The 14,587-nt window shown below is 39.3% G+C and overlaps 1 protein-coding gene across 1 annotated transcript in view; it reads right to left on the minus strand.

The window, feature by feature from the left end:
- TFEC (transcription factor EC) overlaps positions 1 to 14,587 on the minus strand; it is a 139,358-nt gene that overhangs the window by 13,847 nt on the left and 110,924 nt on the right. Inside the window, exons 4-6 of the mRNA XM_077807823.1 lie at positions 6,886 to 7,000; positions 5,921 to 5,977; positions 2,874 to 2,949 (exon numbers count right to left, since the gene is read on the minus strand). Of these exons, the coding sequence (XP_077663949.1) occupies positions 2,874 to 2,949; positions 5,921 to 5,977; positions 6,886 to 7,000 (248 nt within the window). The remainder of the gene's footprint in view (positions 1 to 2,873; positions 2,950 to 5,920; positions 5,978 to 6,885; positions 7,001 to 14,587) is intronic.

Consider the following 14,587-nt stretch of genomic DNA (forward strand, 5'->3'; position numbering starts at 1 on the left):
TTTACTGAATTTCATCCTGTTGATTTCAGACCAGTCCTCCAATTTGTCAAGGTCATTTTGAATTCTAAACCTGTCCTCTGAAATGCTAGCAATCCCACCCAGCTTGGTGTCATCCACATATTTTATATGTATACAATCCATTCTGTTAACCATGACATTAATGAAAACATTGACTTGTACCAGACCCAGGACAGACCCTGGCAGGACCCCACTAGACTTGCCCTCCTCATAAGAGGCTTCCAGATAGCCTCTGTAAATATCCTTTTTGATCCTGATTTTGAATGTGATCTCAAAGGAAGCCATCCAGGATAGGCATGCTAATCACTCTGCCTCAGTTGCAGTAGCATTGTTCTTCCAATGCTAAGGATGATTTGCTCCACTGTTATTAGTCCAACTATCATCCAAGCTTTTCCCTTTGCAACCAAGTTTCCAGTGTCAGGAACATCTTTTAAAATCAGTAAATATGGTGACAATATTGAATTTGAAGAAAGTTACAGATTGACAGTATAAAGTGGGGTGTTTTAAAGAAAGAGGGCTGACTGGGAGAAGAGGAAGGTGGATGGTAGCAGAACAAGAGCCTCAATAGAGGGTGTAGGGAGTTGGCAATGTACCATGCCAGGAAGAAGTAATTGATAGATGTGATGGGCCCCAGGCACAGGCTAATTTGTGATTACAAATAAAGGGAAGTTCATAGACATTAATTCTTTGAAGCATTTTGATCTGACAGACAGTAGTAAAGTTAGATTATGGGAGATTATGTATATACATAATCTATTATATTTGCTACATTTTCAAAAGTGATCTTGGATGCCTCCATTTTGGGATGCTCAACTAAGTTGAGACACTTTAAAGGGACCTGATTTTCAGAAAGCACTGCGCACATGAATATCAGGCCCCTTCAAAGTGCCTCAACTTGGGTACTTAAAAATGGAGGCACCCAAATTCACTGGTCACTTTGTGACTGTCACGTCATCGAACCAGTCAAGTACTGAGAGAAACAAAAATGTGACATGTTTATTATTTTTTCCCAAAAAACTGTAAGGCAACATCACCAAAATACTGGTGCATACTCTTTAGGCTTCACTGAGTGACATGAGTTTAAATCCATCATGTGCTTGTGGAAGCACCAAAACAGATTTAAGGCCAATTTATGTGTTTTAACAGGAGATCACTATAATGTATGAAATATCAAAACAAGACTTGAATCCAAACCAAAATATTCAACCCAAACACCCCTACACATCTGGGTGAAAATGTTGATTCATATCTGGAGTTTGCAGCTCTCGCCCATTTCTAATCACAGTTCAAGACTTGCTTCCATTAGCACTTCATAGCTGCAAACCAACAGTGCCATCCACTGTTTCTCAGAGTAATCTTTCCTCACAATTCTTTACTTAAATGGTCTAAAGTACTGTCTGAAAAAACACTAAAATTAAAACCAATGTTACCAATGTGTCTCTACAGGACATCTGATGTGAATAAAATCTTATTTGGCGGCTTAGTGGTGGTCTTACTTTAACTCAATTGGCACACCCATCATTGTATTAGCAGCATCAACAACAACATGCCCACTTTACCCATTTTGGGTTGATGCCAGAGAACAAGGTGAGCTTGTGAAAAGGTCATTCCCTAGAAAGGACTGTGACTGTGTTAACTTTCTCACTGGCGATTTTGCTCAGAGTGGCTTGTCATGACACGCTTATACTTATGCAAGTCTCACACAGCTTTATATTATTATAAAAATCCTTAATTTAATAAAAAACTTCTTAGCCCTGAGGAAAAAAGGCTGAAGTGTCAACAGAGAATTTTATTCTGAGCATCACGAAGCAGCCACTGACGAACAAATGATACCCACAATATTTGTATAACCAATTATATCCAAGTTACAATCATACTGGTGCATACTCTTTAGGCTTCACTGAGTGACATGAAAAATCCAAAGCTAAAAGTCTAGGCTTTAAATAACTTACTGAATTGTTCTTGCTCATCCTGCAATAGGCTTCACTATGGTGTGTCTTCCCCCGCTCCCATTTTGTTTACTGCAGAGCTTTGAAAGTTTGCTAGCACCAGAGAAAGCCGGCAAATTGAAGGTCATTGACTCCCTGTTTTCTATGTTAAAAGAGTTAAAGCCAACTCTTTTAATAGGGCACGCTGATTGCAAAGACTTTCCAAAAGCTAATCTTTAGATACAATCTATTAAACAGAACTGTTGACAACACAAACTATTTTCTTACAAATAAATTAAAAGGGATGATGGAAATATAAACATTAAGAGAATGCAGTAAGGTGTAGCAGCATAAAATTTGAGTTACCGCACATTTATTTATACACTGGCATAAAAATTATAGCCATTTTTGTATCAATTCAAAGTACCTGAATTTCCCTTGCCTTTCAGCTTCTTTTCTCAGTGGATGTGGTTTTTACGAAAGGTGCCAAATCAACAGCCTCAGAGACTGAAGTATTCTGTTTATCTAAAGAGCAGGTAGCAGCAGTGCGCATGCTGCTTTGTCCCATTAAAGGGACCATCTCTAGGGATGAGAAGGTAGCTCATTCCCCGTTATCATGCTACCCGTGGCCTCTCTGGTGAGACTCCGAACAGGCATAGCAATTATTCCCAGATGTAATGGTGGTTTTTGTGGTGTGGAGACTTCTCTCTGAGGAAATGCAATGATAAGACCACCAACTCTTTTCATTACAGCCATCAGAGGTTAATGATTTTTGCTACCTATCTGACCAGCTGGGCTGGATTTGAACTAGTGACCTAGAAGCAAAAGTCTCTGTATCCCATTAACCGTTTTCATGGTTATCTTATCGCTCCTTTCCCTCTTTATTTATACTACAGACATTGTTATAGAAATGACTGTTGAACTCACGGATCATTAGACTTTGGAATAAGCGTGCCAAGCTCCTTGATTCGGTAATTAATATTATACCTTCTTCTTCTTTCAACTGTTAAAAAAAGAACAATTTACTATGGTCATTATGAAACATTCTTTGGAAAAGGCCTAATGAAACATTTTAATTAGTTAAAAACAGGCAGACCAAAATAAGGACCAGTGCAAAACATTCTGATTTACAATGATAGAATTAATCCTGAAGTTAGCTTAGAAATAATAAATTACCGAGTCAAATTCAAAACCTGTATCGCTCAGCATCCCTTTGCCTACTTGTCTCAGGGTCTCAGTAATGTAGGTTTGCTTTGATTTTTAATGTAATTGACTTACCACTGTGGTCCAGGAGGGAGCAAGTTCATATCCCTCCACCCACAGGGGCAGCTCTCCCTGCAGGGCCATTACTTCAGGGCAGATGGTGTTAAGGTTGCCACCATTTACTATGGCTGGGGTTCCATAGAAGCCCCAGTATCAAATGTACTAGGTGCCTGTGATTGTCCCCTCTCCACATCCATTCTCCTGCCTACAATGGCCATCTCTGGTCTTCACGGTAGCTGGTGTGCTTGCCTCCACTGTGGGCCCACAATCCTAGGAATGAATTGGGCTCATATTGCTTATAAGATCACAATGAGGGTGTGTCTACCCAATGGGGTACTGTAATCTATGGGGGTATGATTTCTAAAGCACACTGTGTTGCACATTCATTGGTCCATGGACACTGTAGTGGTGAGTACTAAAGTTACCCTAGTGCACTTTAATGTACTATTGTTTCAAACAGCACTACATTAAAGTGCAGTAGCATGGTCTAGGTGGGCCAATTAATGAGCAATACCTTAGTGAGCTTTAGAAAACACTCCCCCATAAAGCACCTTAGCCCACTATGTAGACAAGCCAATGGTCTGGTTCTGGGAATGCCTGCCACCTTCTAAGAGATAAGTCACTGAAAATGCATCTGGCCACTTAAGACAAATATGTGGGTCAAAGCATCAGGCAACTTACGCTCCCTCATCATATTAATTCTTTTGAAACAATAAGAAGACAGACAAAAATAGGATGTTTAGTCAACTGGTTAATAATTTCACTCATGAAATTTCACCCATATTCTCCCTTCTATGTGTTGCCAATGGAAGTGTGCATTACTAGGAAAACCAGTTATATCATCAGCGTGTCCATATTATAAGGACAAGGAAACAGAGCATTTGGTGCCAAACTGAACACACAGAATTTATTTTTGAGATAACGAAACAAAACACTGAATAAAGCTATCAACCACTAAACCTTCCATTATGGCACTGGCTAAGATGTGACTGTTGATCTGGTGTGGCACGAAACACGTAACAAGCTTCAATGGTTATTTTTAAAATAAACAAAGTTAAAAGCTATAGGAACCAGTTGAAACTCTTAAAGTTTCATATAGGTTAAAGCTGATTTCTTAGATCCAAACCTATCTCCATGATTTTGGTTCCAGAAATTTATGTGGCCTATTTTGTCAGTTCCTCTTCAGATGTTCTTGTAAAATTTGGATCATAACTACAAAATGTGAACTTTAATTGTGCCTGGTATTTGAATGCTGGTGTAGTTCAAATCCTCTTCAGACCATCTCTAAAAAAATATGATCCTCATAAAAGAGCTTACCTTAAAGGGTTATTTTTTAAATCACTCCAGCAAAACCTTTATTATTTAATGCCTTAATACATACAAGCAAACAGATAGTCGGGTTAGCCTCCAGAGAGAGTCTGAGCGCTAAAGTGTACACACAGAACCAAAGCAATGTGAAACATGCCCCATGGCTGAATATTGTAGTCATGACATATAGCTTAGGCTTCAACCCAGCCTCTAATATTGTGTACAATTAAATGCACTCTTCTCACCCACTGAGATGCCTAATTAACTAATTTGCGTGAGGTGATTATGGTCTAATAGTCGGAGGGAGCAACCTAAGCAAAGACAAGATTTGGCACCCCAAATGTATGCTTGCTACTCTCTTTCCTCCCTCTCATTAATCCAAACAACTCAGCAACACCTGGAGTTTCCTACCTGTGTCTTTTCCTCCTTCAGAAGGAACTCTTCATTTCTGGCCAATCATGTGAAACAGGCAGTGGCTGCTGCAGGGCTTCAAAAAGGATGCCACAGCCACCATCATAAAGATTTTCAGGGTGTGTTTGTAACCCCAAAAGGCCCCATCCACAAAAATCTGGGTGGAAACAAAGATACCTTCTGGAGGGGGGAGGCTAAGTGAGCAAAAAGTATTCTACAGCAAGTGAAGAGTAGCTTGCATGGGTAGGTGGATGATACTACACTCCCAGTATGCCAGAAAGTATCCTGCTTAACCTACGTCAAATGTTATCTGAGCAGATGGAGAGATAAGAACTCCTGAGATCTAATGCTAGTCTGATTCTGACCACAGAATTGGGAAGTCATTGAATAGTTGGGTCTCAGTTTTCTATTCTGTAAAATGGGGATAATAATACATATGTAATTCACAGAAGTAAGGGAGACAGCATGGTTTAGTGGACAGTGTATCATACTGGGAGTCGGCAGACCATGCTTCCATTCCAGCTTTGCCACCAGCTGACTGTGTGACCTTGGGCAAGTCACTTTATCTCTGTGTCTCCTCCCACCCTTTGCCAGTCTTTGTTTGGACTATAGGTTCTTTGAGGCCGGGACTATCTCTTGCTATTTAATTTTACAGCACCTAGAAAAATGGAGCCTCAGTCTTGGTTGCCACCTTTAATCACTACAAAAATATAATTTATTATAAGTTATTTATAAGTATATGCTGTAAGAATTAATTCATGAAAATATGTAAAGTATGTCAAAGGTTAAAAATGTTATATAAGTGCACAGTATTATTTTATCATCTCTAGGAAGAAAGCAATGTATTTATGGAGTTCTTTTTTGTCTCCCCCCCCACCCCCAGAAACAGATCCTTTCTGTTAGTCTTGGACAATAGCAGATAGCTGGCACACTCCATTTCTGTTCTCTCTGTACACAACATATAATGATATAGAAGAAGAACATATACTCACTGAGGTTGTGGTTGTCCTTTTTTTGTCTCTCCTTTGCCATTGCTCGTGTATCTGCTTCTGACAGAAAGTAACATTTATTAAAACAGTCCTTGGGTCACAGTTCTACTACTTTCTCCCTGTTACAGTGTCCCCTTTTCATTAAGGCAAAGTTTTTAGGCAACAACTTTAGAATTTTTATCAATTCCCACATTACTAAAGAAGACTGTGCCTTTGACCAGTATTGCATTTTTCAGTGTACCTGACAGGTTTCTTAAGACTTTATTGAACATGCATTTTAATTAAAAAAATTAGAAGTGGTAAGAAAGAACATTACGTTTAGTACTTTTTTCTCCAATTTGCTGTACTTTACAGTGGGAGGAATCCCCGCCCCCCAACCTTTACAATAAACTAATGTGAATCTGGATTTGTATATCCCATAATGCAATAGTTAATCAGATTTCTAAGATATTCATATTGAACAAACTCACTGTTTCTTTTGAGTGACACTAATAAACCGTACATGGTTGTTAGCATTCTTTGGATTAACTGAATGTAACTTTTAAAGTTGTTAATCCATTAATATAGATTCTCCTTGAACAGACGTATTGTAAGCTTTTAAAAGAGCCATTTGTTCAATCCTGGAACAAATTTAATGGGCGATAATTTATTTATGCTATTGATTAGGAGCCAAAATGTGGAAGAATCCTCTATGTTTCCTAAAATAATTAGGTTTATTAGAAGCATGATGTTCATAAAAATGACAGAGTACACATTGTTTCTGAGTTGCTAAAGTAGAGGACCCCGTGTAAACATTTCCCTTGCTCTTTGCTCAACTCCTTAAAGGAAACAACATGCACTTTGCAAATTCTTAAGCAAAAAATACTCTGTATTTCACATATATTTTATTGGTAAGGTTCACTGAATTTTTAAAACAAACATCATTGCCTCTTAAATTATTACATTCCAAAATCCCAGAGCTATATTACCTGTGATTTCCCTTTTTAGTGGTAGAGTAGATGGGCAGGAAGCATTTGTAAGACCCATATTAGCAGGTGACAATCCTTGGTCACTGTTGTATATATCCAAAATGCTACTGGACAGCTTAAGGAAACAAAGGAAAAAATAGGAAAAAAAGAATCACAATATGTTACAAGCTTAAAAGGTAAAAAGCATAAGTAAATGCTAAGAGTAAGCATAATGACAGGTTTCAGAGTAGCAGCCGTGTTAGTCTGTATTCACAAAAAGAAAAGGAGTACTTGTGGCACCTTAGAGATTAACCAATTTATTTGACCATAAGCTTTCGTGAGTTACAGCTCACTTCATCTGATGCATAAAAGTGGAAAATGCACTTTTATGCATCCGATGAAGTGAGCTGTAGCTCACGAAAGCTTATGCTCAAATAAATTGATTAATCTCTAAGGTGCCACAAGTACTCCTTTTCTTTTTGCTAAGAGCAAAATTCTCTATCAGATGCGTATTCATGTCTCATGTTCTTCAGTGTGAGCTGCATATATACATCTAAAGGAGAATTTGTCATCATCTTGTATTAAATAAAATTAAAGGTTAAGGGTCAAAGCCTGCCATTGTTCCACATGCAGAACTTTGATAGAGGACAATGTGAGTTTTGTATGTTGAGTGATGGCAGAATATGGCTCTTGGTGTCTGATTTTGAAATAATACTGTAGCCTATTTTCCAATAACAAGATTACTGCAGCTACACTTCAAACATGAGTTAAGTTGAAAGGGAAAATAACCTTGCTGGTCTTTACCTAGTCCCCAGTGAGTACTTAACCACACCATTGAACTCAGAATTAGTATTTCGGATTGTTTATGTTTTAACAATATAAAGAGGTTAAGGCCCGATTGCTTTTAAAAGAGAAGTGAACAGAGCACTGGAGAACATGCTGTTGGTGTAAATCTTGCAAAGTTACAAGGATAGACCAGAAACTCTACTGGCCTTAATTCAGCTCTACCATGTCTGGCTGTACATAATATTGTATTGTTCCTTCCTTTGTGAAATGCGATATGGTACTTGAAAACAAAACAAAAAAATTGTTAAAAGGGAGTGAAGGTTGAAAGAGTGTTCCTATGGATTCCTGCTAGCACCCCAAGATATCAACCTTTCTTTGAATAATTCTAAACCCTTTTACAATAAAACCCAGTTCTGGAAATCTAGAAATGAGCAATTTAGACTCCAATCCCATATAATCAACCCTTCATCACGCACTATCCCCGCACCAGACTTACAATTAAACACTGTTGTGTGTCCATGTGAAAACAGCTGTATACAAATGTGACTCAAGCCAGCCCAACAGAAAATAAGTCCGGGAAAAGCAGAAGAAAAGATGCCAAATATTGTATTCTGCCATTTTATTGCACACACAACTTCTGTGCACAACATTTCTCCACCGTGGCCAATGTACAACAAGCTAGGGGCTTTTGTCAGTCTGGTCCAAAACATTTTAAAAAGATAGATGAAAAAAGCAAAGACAGTTTGTTTTAGTTGGGGGAAAAGTAAACTGTCCTTAAGATACAAAAAGTCTCTTTTAAACTGTATAGACCTTCATTGTCCCAGTTCTTTCTTGCATCCTGACCATGGGATTGGGCTGGGAAAGCACTTCCAGTTCTTCTACCTCTTCCCCTCAGGATGTCTCCTCTAGATTTCCCTTGCCTCCCTTGCTTTACATTCCTGAGCCCCTAATTAACTATTTCTGTACCTTTCCTAAGGTTGGGCACGTACCTCATTGCAAGCTGCTTGGGACTAAGGTACTTTGGTAAAGATTTGTTTAATGCTTATCTGTCCCATGCTAGTGTTACTACATTCTTTCGTGAGTCATTTTATGTATCTAATTACAAAGAAGATTTATCTTCTAGGGGAAAGAACTCTCTTTAATTTTAAAGATTTTCCACTTGAGAGTTCAGTTCACTGCAAATTCTCCTAGTAGCCAGTGGTAGAATGAATCTACCATTGCACACATACAAATAACACCACCTATGTACTTCAAAGCACTTTATCAGAAGACTAATACTTCAGAGCACGGAGCGCTCCTAAACACAGATAGAAATCACCAAGCCAAGTCAGTTTTGAAAATCCGCTTAAATATTTGATCTCTCAGTGCAAATAAATTTTAAAGAATGTTCAGAATTCACTTGAGTATTACTCAAGAACAAACTATGTTTAATATGTAGGATTTGAAAGCTAAGCACATTCCCATCATAAGCACCTTTATTTCATTCCTGAATAGTGAAACAAAGAGTACTGTAGTATTTATTATATTTTTAAGTTTGTAATATCTGTGTTGCAGTCATACTATAACTGAACTATGACAGTGGATTTTGTATCAGCTCCAGGTGTATATTTAGGGACTCCTTTGAGATTACATTACTGTAAGTTAATGCAGAAGTTGGGCTCCTGACACTAGATTAACTCAGTAATTTCCGGTTTCAGAGTAACAGCCGTGTTAGTCTGTATTCGCAAAAAGAAATGGAGTACTTGTGGCACCTTAGAGACTAACCAATTTATTTGAGCATGAGCTTTCGTGAGCTATAGCATCTGATGAAGTGAGCTATAGCTCACGAAAGCTCATGCTCAAATAAATTGGTTAGTCTCTAAGGTGCCACAAGTACTCCATTTCTTTTTTCAGTAATTTCCAACAGCCTAATCCAAAATCTTCCTAATGGAAATGTTACTATTCACTTCAATGGGCTTTGGATCAGGCCCTTATTGGGATTTAGTCTTATTGTTTTAGTGAAATGACAGGGAAAAAATAACTATTAATAAAATAATAGTTTTCTTACATACAAATAGTCCAGCAAATGTGATTTGTTCAAATAACTGCAGTAAAATTCTCATACGCCTATACATACATATTCAAAACTAGGTATTAATATCGTAGTAATGGTAAATACATTACAATTTGTAATGTTATGTAACAGAGTGCTGAAGGCTAGTACTGAGCCAGCACTCTGGTCACCATTGGTACTGATTAGGTTCTCCTGGAGAAGGCCTAATTAGAAGAGGTGCACCAGATTACCAGGCCAGATTGGGAATAGTCAATAAACCAATTAGCCCCTCTGACAGGGAAGCTGTAAAAAAGGGCACAAGAAGGAGTGCTCAGGGGGAAAAGAGAAAGAGAGGAACAGAAGGCTAGGAAAGCTTGCCAAATGCAGGGGGAATCCCCTGAGTAGAAACACCTTACCTACCTCCCCCCCCCTCCTTTTGGAGACTGGATCAGGAAGTTGAGATACAGTGTGTAAGTGTGCAGACAATGCTATGTATTTGTGGAGGGATTAAAACTCTAAATAAACAATGCAGTGGTGTTTACAAGCAAGAAGATCTCAGGGTAGTGTGTTCGTGGAAGAGGTAGGGGTGCACCATGCTGCTTTGTCATGATCTGGAGGCTTGGCTGGGATTGTGCCTGTATCTGTGTGGTCTGGAAACCTGACAGAGAAGCTGGTGTCAAGTTTTGGCAGTCTTGGCGATGTGGGAACACCACAATGGCTGATGGAGCAGCAAAGAGAGCTGTAGAAGACACTGAAGGGCTTCCAACAATTGCACCACACAGAGAAACAGTCCTTGCTTGCCTGGCAGGCAGAGCAGCAAAAAATCCAGCAGGAAGTTATATGGGAGCAAATCCAGGTTCAGCAACAATTCCTGCAAAGTTTAAATTGCTGAGTCCTACAATGGAAAAGAGAACCTAGGGATAGGACTCTGTAGGATGGAAGAGGGAGATTACCCTGATGCATTTGGTTACTTTTGAAAGGTGGCAGTGGGAGCCAGAACAATGTGGGCCTTCTGGCTAGCAGCCTATTTAACTGAGGAAGCACAGGCAGCATATACAGCTCTTGGTGATGAGCATGCAAGAGACTATAACGTGGTTAAAGCAGCCATCTTGGATCCGGTGGGCCAGTCCACAGATAAATATTGCAAGAAATGTACAGTGGCAAGAATAGTAGATGGAAACAGAGGCCCGGGAGCAAGAATGACCCCCCCCCCCCACCAACAAAGAAGGTGTAAGCGGGGGAGAACAGCTCAACAGGCTGCCCTTCGTGTGATGACCTCAGGCAGAGACAGAATTATGGGACGGAGCCACACCCACCAAATGTGATTTTTGTGGGTGGAAAATGGGTAGCCCCTGTAATAGGATCCAAGATGAAGACTCTGAGGGCAAGGAGGGGCAGATGCCTGGTAGAACCTCCATTAAAGGAAAAAGAGCAAAGAGGAAGAAACTAATTCTAATTAGGTTCCCATGGAGAAGGCCTAATTGGGCAGAGGTGTACCTAATCACCAGTCTCAGTGTGCTCTGTGTTCATGGAAGGGGCAGGAGTGCAGCATGCCGCCCCATCACAGATACCAGTGCCATTAAATAAGAATGTGTAGATGATAAAGAATGGGATGGATGATATGAACAGATGAGTTAAATTGAAGAACACATCTAAATCTCAAGAGTTAAGCCATATAGATATAATCTATATATCTGTCATATAGATATAATCAAATATCCACCATCTAATCACAAAGGCATGAATTATAATGACAAGGTCCAACTCTGAGAAAAAAGATCACAGACATCTAACTAGATGCTGATGAAAAATGATGCATTAACCATGAATTGCACATGACAGCCCAAGAGCAGATGGGGGTTCAAAAGTACCTCTGTAGTGACAATCACCTCAACAAAGGGTGGACAAACTCCCTGAGGGCATGTCTATACTACAAAATTAAGTTGACCTATGTATGTCGACATACAGCTGCTGCAGAAATTACATCACTTGTACATGTCTACACTTTGCTCCTTTTGTAGATGGCACACGTCCTCACCAGGACTGCATGCACTGATTGAACTGTCAGTGTGGGGTTTCACGGAACAGCTTCTGAAAGCCAGCAACAGTTGATGTAAGCAACACAGTGTCTACACTGACACTGCATCGACCTAACTACATTGACTCTACACTTCTTATGGAGGTCGAGTTATTACGTTGGTGAAGTGTGCGAATTACATCGGTGGGAGTGAAATTTTAGTGTAGACATGTACATAGTTAGATTGACATAAGCTACCTTGTATCAACCTAATTCTGAAGTACAGACCAGGCCTGAGTCTCCATAACTGATATAAAAGGCCCAGAATCATTTCCCAACCCACTAACATCACCTTTGTCTCATAGAGATTACGCTTCAGACAGTTTTTCTCTCCTCTACGTTCCATTCTCAGTGAGGCACTGGGAAAGCAAAGCTACCACACTATCTGTATGTGATAAAAAAAGTGAAAAAAATACAGAGCTGCAAGTCATTCATAGACTGATGGTGGTGCAGTCCAAATAATCTCCCCATCTCCCCAAAAGCTCCATGTAGGTGTTAAAAAGGAGTGTCCAAAAGAAGTCTTGTAGAGAAACACCTTGCCCCAATTCACCCTATAAAACCACTTGGAAAGATAAGAACAAAGCCATTAAAGAGAGAGAGAGACCACTGAAATCTGGTCCCCATTGAAGTCAATGGCAAAATTTCTATTTACTTTAGTGGAACCCGAATGTAACTTACCATGTTCCCAGCCGAAGAACAAGGTGATTCTATGAAACCTTGTGGTCAATGGTATCAAAGACTGAGAATAGACCTAAAAGAATCAGCATAGACATCTGTCCTTTGTCCCTTGCCAGGAAATCATTGGATAAATAACATTAGACCAAACACTCTGCCATATTCAGGCAAAAAAAACCCCCAACAACAAACAAACAGGACTGAAATGTTCAGATAGAGAGAAGAAAAAACAGTATGAAGAGGTGGCTTCTTGAGCAAGGGCTTAACCATCAGTAAGATAATGGCACCCTAACCTCCCAAAAGAAGATGTTAACAATCCTGATTTATGATTCATCCCATAACTCCCTGCTTGAATTTATAAGCCACGTGGGGCTAGAAGCCAATTTACAGGTCACAGGTAAAAGTTTCCCTAAACCTCAAGCATTTTAGGGAGCAAAAGTATCCTAAACTCTGTAAGAAAAGTCAGACAAATCTGCACCCACAAAAGCAGTCAGATCAGTTCTATCAAATAGAAGTGCCGTGAAGTGAATTGTTGTTTCCACACAATGCCCAAAGTCAGCAAACTAAAATAGCAGTAGATTAAATGCCAGCTTTGTATTAAGCAAAAAGACATGAGGTGGTTGTTCCTGTGATGTAGGTGGGGAAATATTATTATCCATTATCCCTTTTATACGGATAGCAATACTGTGATTCAGGGACCTTGGAGCCCAAGCTCTAGGACATTCCCCCAGGGTGTCACAGAGCCTGGGCTGCAGTCCAAGCTTGAACATCTACACCACAATGAAACAGCCCCATGGACTCACAGGGCTTGGGCTGAGTTAGCTGACACGGGCCAGCCAGGGGTGTTTAATTGCAGTGTAGACATACCCAGAGTGATCTCGCTTGAAGACACTAGGTTTGATTCTGAATTACCCTGCACTTTATGAGAGGTTTCAGACTAGCAGCCGTGTTAGTCTGTATCCACAAAAAGAAAAGGAGGACTTGTGGCTTAGAGACTAACCAATTTATTTGAGCGTGAGCTTTCGTGAGCTTCATCCAATGAAGTGAGCTGTAGCTCACGAAAGCTTATGCTCAAATAAATTTGTTAATCTCTAAGGTGCCACAAGTACTCCTTTTCTTCCTGCACTTTATGTAGACATTTACCTCAGCACAAAATGGATGTAAAACACTAAGTCAGAATGATAACATTTGACACCCACTTTGCACTGATATAAGTGACTATACATGCTGCAAGGCAATAGAGACTGTCATCCACTATGTTCTAGGGGGGTTAGGAGCATGCCTCAGCATCAAAAGTGCTGGGTTATAATCCTAGTTCTGGCACTCACTTGCTGTGTGCCCATATGCAAGTTGTTTGACCTCTCTGAGTGCCAATTTCCCCATCTGTAAAATGAGTATAAATATATTAATTTTTGTCAAATACTGGTTTTATAGTGCCTGGATGAAATAATGTCAGTAAATGCTATATAAATACAAAATATTATCAAGCCTGTCAGTAACAAAGATTGGAGTAGAACTCCAGAGTTCAGAGCTCCCTTCCTCCATTCGTACCTTCTAGAGTAGGGGTTCTGCTTCCTCCATCAGGATATATAGGCTACTAGAGATTTTAAACATCCTTACAAGTATAGATTGCACAGTGGCCTCACAGTGTTTGAAGCTGCTTTATATAGAGCAGAAAAAACAAATAGCAAAATTTAATGCAACTATGTGTCCACAATACTACAAGGTATAGATGAAGCAAAACAACAACAAAAACCTCAGAAAATCCTACTGTACATATCTTAAAAATAAATTGTCAGTTTTCTTAATATTAAAACTTCTGAACTATTTTCCTTCAAATATGGATTCTTGTTTAAATCACATTAGGATCTACAAAGCAAGACAAATTTGATGCACCTTTGACATGTATACACATTTCTCTTTTGGGTTTTTTCCCCCCATATGAAAATTCCACAATTTCTTAAAGGATTTTGCTGAAACTCTATAAAAAAATTCACCTCTGGCATGATACCAAGCATGGAAAATTCTAGTACCAAACAAATTAGAGGTTAAAATAGAAATTGCATTATAACCTTGAGTGGTCACTTTTGCTGTAATGAGAGATGAGAAATTTTGTTTCCTGGTTAAATGTTGCAGAAGTTAGTTCAAACGTA

The sequence above is a fragment of the Eretmochelys imbricata genome, chromosome 1 (assembly GCF_965152235.1).
Source record: "Eretmochelys imbricata isolate rEreImb1 chromosome 1, rEreImb1.hap1, whole genome shotgun sequence".
Lineage (NCBI taxonomy): Eukaryota > Metazoa > Chordata > Testudines > Cheloniidae > Eretmochelys > Eretmochelys imbricata.